The sequence below is a fragment of the Corapipo altera genome, unplaced genomic scaffold, assembly GCF_003945725.1.
Source record: "Corapipo altera isolate COAL_440 unplaced genomic scaffold, ASM394572v1 60767, whole genome shotgun sequence".
Taxonomy (NCBI): Eukaryota; Metazoa; Chordata; class Aves; order Passeriformes; family Pipridae; genus Corapipo; species Corapipo altera.
In genome coordinates, this window is record NW_020887023.1 from 1 (window position 1) to 4,943 (window position 4,943).

A 4,943-nucleotide genomic window follows, 5' to 3' on the forward strand; every position below is an offset into this window, starting at 1 on the left:
CCCCCCCCGTGCTGTAAAAACCCGGCTTTATTAGAAAAGGCCCCGAATTGCGCAAGAAAGGGGGAGGGAGGTGCGTTACACCCCCCGCCCCCCCATAAAGCAGCGGCGAGCGGGGACCCCCCGCCCGCCCCCCTGAGAAGCTCCCCGGGACTCCCCCTCGGGCTCAGGGCGGCCCCGGGGGCGGCCCGGGGGGGCTCAGCAGGGCGAGCTGCTGGGGGGTGGCGAGGGTGCGGAGCAGGCGGTTCTCCCGCTCCAGCTGCGCCCGGCGCTCGCTCAGCTCCCGGATCTGCTCCCGCAGAGCCTCCACCTCCTCCCGCACGGCCAGCAGCAGGTGCGACTTCACCAGGTCCTGCGGGCAGAGAGACCCCTTAGAGACCCCCAGGGACCCCCACAGTGAGCACAGGGACCCCCAAAGATGGGACAGAGAGATCCCCCCCAGGTGGGACCAGAGACCCACCCGCCCCTAGGGCTGGAACCCAGAGCCCCCCACCTCAAGGACCCAGAGACCCCCAGAAACCCCCCATCCGGGACCCCAAAGCCCCCCATCCCGGGGGTCTCACCATGGCCCTCTCGATCTTGTTGTCGATGGCAGAGACGCTGCCGGAGCTGGGGGGGTGTAAAGGAGGAGGGGTCAGACAGACAGACAGACAGACATCGCCCCTCCCTCACCCCCCCCAAGTGGGGGAAGGGCCCAATTTCCCCCCTCCCCCACCCCCCGATTTCCTTCCCCTTTTTGGTGGGGGCGGGGGGAAATCCCGCCCCTCACGCACCCCTCCTCCTCGCCCTCCTCTCCGGCCAATTCCAGCCGCGCGCTCAGCTCGGTCCCCGCGGGCCGCGGCGAGGGGGGTTTGGGGGGCAGCGCCTGTAAACAAAGGGGGGGTGAGGGTGGGTTTTGGGGGGGGTCCTGGTGGGCGTGTCCGCGTCCGGCCCCGCCCCCCGGGCCCCGCCCCCTCACCTGCTGCACGAGCTGCGCGAAGGCCCCGAGCGATCGCGGCTGGTGGGGGGCGGGGGGGGCCCGGGGGGCGTCCAACGAAACCGGGACCCTCCCGGAGCCCCGCGGCGCCGCGTCCCGCTCGTAGAAATCCCTGCACAGCCACCGGCCCCGCCGCAGCACCTCCCCCGGCGCCAGGAACCGGACCAGGCGGAACCGGGACGAGCCGCCGGGGCTTCCGCCGGTGGAGGATGAGGAAGAAGCCCCGGGGGCATCGTCCGGCGCGGCCCCGCTGCCGCCGCGCACGCTGGTGATGGCGAAGCCGCTCTTCTTGCGGCTCATGGGGGCGGCGGCGGCGGGAGGAGGAGGAGGAGGAGGAACATGGCGGGGCCCGGCCCGGAGCCGTTACCGGCGGCGGCCGCCGAACCCGGAAGTGGAAACAGGAAGTGACGCATCAGGATCGTGTGCAAGCCGCGCCCACCCCATTAGCCACGCCCTCGACAAGGCGCGCCCAATGAGCTGAGTGTTCCGTAAGCCACGCCCCCAACAAACCACGCCCCGCAGTAAACAACTCCCTCAAGGAAGCCACGCCTCCTGGGTCACACCCACCGAATAAAGCCACGCCCACCAAAGCGGCGATTGAGTCACGTGACCGCCTCCCCGGTGGTGGGTCATCCGATCCGCCAGGGGGCGGCCTCGCGGCAGCGCCGCTTCCCGGACGCTGCGTCAGCGGCGCTCCAGCCGCGCGCGCGGGAGGCGGGAGCGGCCGGTGAGGGAGGAGGAGGAGGAGGGGGGGGATCGGGGGGGGGTTTGGGGGTCCCGGGGGGGTTTGGGGCGTTTTGGGCTCGGTGAGCACCCGCTGCGTCTCCCCCACAGGCCGCCGGAGCCCCCCCATCCATGGCCATGGGCCGACGCCCCCCGTGAGCCCCCCCCGGGCGCCCCCCCCCGGCCCGGCCCGGGCGCGGGGGCGGCGGTGGGGGGGCGCGGGGGGGAAGTTTATACCCCACCCCCCCCCCCCCCCCCCAAAATCTGGGACCCCCTGAGACAGAGACAGGTAATGGGGGAGGGAGGGCGGAGGGAGCGGGTGGGGCGGTGGAGAGGGATCGGGGGGAGGGGGAGCGATGGCGGGACCCCCGGATCGGGGGCGACCCGGGGGGGCTTCGGGGCGGCCTCAGCAGCGGTGGGAGCGGAGGGTTTGGGGGGTGTCACACTTCAGGTGGGTTTGGGGGTTTTGGGGAGACCGCGGCGCTGGGACCCCCTGGGTGGGTAGCGGGGACCCCGGGACTGGGATGGAGGAGGGCACTGGGACCCCCGGGGGTCCAGGACCGGGATGGGGGACCCCAGGATCCTAGGGGTGGGAAGGGACCATGGTGGGGAGGGCGGCCTTGGGCATGGTGGGGGTTTGGAGGACCCCAAAATGGTCGGGAGGGACGGAGGGACCCGGGGGAGGGGGCACTGGGACCCCCGGGGGTCCGGGTGGGGCTGTGGGATCCCAGGGCTGGGATGGCGGGGGCTCTGGACTGGGATGGGGGGAGGGGGCTCTGGGACCAAAGGACTGGGGCGGGGTCCGAGTGGGGTTGGGAGACCCCAGGACTGGGGTGGGGAGGCACTGAGTCCTTTGGGGGTCCAGGACTGGGATGGGGCGGGGTCCGGGTGGGGCGATGGGATCCCAGGACTGGGATGGGAGACCCCGGGACTGGGATGTGGGAGGTCACTGGGAACGCCGGGAGTCCTGGTAGGACCCCAGGACCGGGCCGGGGGGGTACCTGGGTCCCTCGGGGGTCCAGGATTAGGGTGGGTCTGGGTTCGGGTGGGGTCCAGGGACCCCGGTACTGGGCTGGGGGGGTCCGGGAGGGACCCCAGCACTGGGTTTGGGGGGTGGGACCCCAGGCTGGGCTGTGGGCGTGGCCACCGCTCCGGGGGCGTGTCTCTGACTGGCCCCGCCCCAGCCATGAGCGCCCCCCCCGCGGTCGGAGCTCGCGGCCGCCGCCGCCGCCCTGCTGCGCCTGGGCGAGGAGCGCCCCCCAGCGGCCGCCGTGACCCTGCTGCGCCTGGGCGAGGAGCGCCCCCCAGCGGCCGCCGCGGGGCTGCTCCAGCGCAAGGGACGCCCTGAGTGGAGACCCCGCGACGAGGAGCCCAGGAAGGGGTGAGGGGGGACACGGCGGCAGAGGGGGCGCGGGGACACACGGGTGGGACAGTGGGACCACCCCCAACCCACCCCGGAGGGACACTGGGATCCCTGAGCCACCCTGGAACCTCGCTGATGGCACGGCGGGACCACCCCCAGCCCACCCCGGGAGGGGACAGGGCCCCCCGGGGACAGTGGGGACGCACTGGGGGGACAGTGGGACCATCTCGAGACCTTTTGGGGGGTTTTGGGAATATCTGGGACCTCATGGGACCACCCTGAGGGGACATCAGGAGCACCTTAGGGAGGCACTGGGCCCCCTGACCCACACAGGGACCACCCTCACCCTGATGGGGCACTCAAGTCTGCCCTGGGATCCCTGGAGGAGTCCCGGGACCCCTGACCCACCCTGCACCCCAGAAGGCTCCTGGCGGGACCACAGGACCCCCTGAGGTGGGGAACAGTGCACCAATGGATGTTGGACTCCCCTCTGTACCCCACTGGTGTCCCCCGAGGGTGGGGTCGAGAGGGTTCTTTGGGCGGATTGGGGCATCCCCAGAGACCCCCACGACCCCCCCTTTCTCCCCCCAGGGCCCCCAAGGCTCGGGATGGGGGGTCTCTGCGGCGCCCGCTGCGCGTGGGGTTCCTGACGCTGCCGGCGCCCCAGGAGCGCGGCCCCCGGCCCTGCGCCCCCGGCATGGCCCCCCGCTCCCTGTCCTGCCACGCCGTGGGGCTCCCCGACCCGGGGGGGCCCCCCCTGCGCCCCCCACCCGGCCCCCGCACGGGACCCCCCGAGGGGAGGGGGCTCGAGGCGCCGCCCGCCAAGAGGGGGGGTGAGTGGAGTGGGGAGCACGGGGAGATATTTGGGGAAGGGGACACGGGAGGGGTTGGGAGGCAGAGAAGGGGCTCGTTTGGGGGACTGGGAGGTGATTTTGGGGGCATCGAGAGGGTTCAGGAGAGGTTTGGGAGTAGAAAGGGGAGTTTGGGGGCTTTGGGGTCAGGGAAGGGTTCAGAGGGCTCGGGGGCAGGGAGGGGGGCTGGGGGGGGTCTGAAGAGCAGGGAGTGGATTCCAGGGCTTTGGGGGTAGGGAGGGGGTTTGGGAGGTTTGGGGTGCAGGGAGTCGGTTCCTGGGGGTTGGGGGAAAAGGGGGGTGTTCCACTCTCACTGACATTCCCCTCCCCTCCCCAGGCACCCCCCGGGGGGGCTGCGTGCGCCAGACCCCCCCCCTGAAGCCCTCGCGGAGCCCCCAGACCCGTCTGTCAGGAGGGGCCCCCCCGCCGCCCCCCCCCCTCGGCGGGGGAGGGGGAGGAGGGGGAGGAGCCTGTGTACATCGAGATGGTGGGGGACGCGCGGGGGGGGATCGGGGGGGACCCCCGGCGGGGGGGGCCGGGGGGAGCGCCCCCCCCTCCCCCGGAGGAGCCCGAGGCCATTTACGAGGAGATGAGTTGCCCCCTGCCCGCGGGGGAGGGGCCGGGCTTTGGACACACCCCTTTCACCGGACACACCCCCTTCCGCGGCCACGCCCCCTCACATGGTGGCCACGCCCCTTTCTCGCACTACGGACACTCTCCCTATGCGGGACACGCCCCCTTCTCCGGTCACGCCCCCCACACGGGCCGCACCCCTTTTATCGGCCACGCCCCCTTCTCTGGCCCCGCCCCCATCCCCCCGCCCTTCCCCAACCTGCTTCCGCCCCGCCCCCCTCCACTAGCCCCGCCCCCCGAGGCGGTGTCGCGCCTGCCCCTCCCCCAGCGCCGCGAGGCCCCGCCCCCCGCGCGTGCGCGCAGCCACTCCACGCCCCTCCCCCCGCACCACGCGGGGGGGGCGGGGCGGGAGCGCGGGGGAGGGGCGGGGCTCGGGCCGCTGCCCCTCCCTCCGCCCCCC

At 73.4% G+C, this 4,943-nt stretch overlaps 2 protein-coding genes across 2 annotated transcripts; one reads left to right on the forward strand and one right to left on the reverse strand.

The window, feature by feature from the left end:
- Window positions 1-9: 9 nt before the first annotated feature.
- LOC113941434 (TSC22 domain family protein 4-like) lies at window positions 10-1,443 on the reverse strand. The gene is made up of 4 exons (XM_027632585.1): window positions 956-1,443; window positions 771-862; window positions 561-606; window positions 10-349 (listed from the first exon to the last, which is right to left on the reverse strand). The coding sequence occupies exons 1-4, from the start codon at window positions 1,271-1,273 to the stop codon at window positions 164-166; spliced, it is 642 nt and encodes a 213-aa protein (XP_027488386.1). The 5' UTR covers window positions 1,274-1,443; the 3' UTR covers window positions 10-163.
- On the forward strand, window positions 1,272-4,936 carry LOC113941433 (neuronal tyrosine-phosphorylated phosphoinositide-3-kinase adapter 1-like; the record flags this gene model as incomplete). Its single annotated transcript, XM_027632584.1, is given in 6 exon segments — window positions 1,272-1,436; window positions 1,565-1,700; window positions 2,888-3,077; window positions 3,651-3,892; window positions 4,248-4,403; window positions 4,405-4,936. Coding segments are annotated over 6 exon segments (1,421 nt in total), but the record flags the coding sequence as incomplete, so codon positions are not given.
- Between the last annotated feature and the right edge of the window lie 7 nt (window positions 4,937-4,943).

Bases quoted from the DNA above. Each gene is read 5' to 3' on its own strand.
- LOC113941434 (XM_027632585.1), bottom strand. From the start codon at position 1,273: ATGAGCCGCAAGAAGAGCGGCTTCGCCATCACCAGCGTGCGCGGCGGC. The intron at 863-955 runs GTGAGGGGGCGG...CTTTGTTTACAG, and splicing joins TCGCGCAGCTCGTGCAGCAG to GCGCTGCCCCCCAAACCCCC. The intron at 607-770 runs GTGCGTGAGGGG...ACACCCCCCCAG, and splicing joins GAGGAGGGCGAGGAGGAGGG to CTCCGGCAGCGTCTCTGCCA.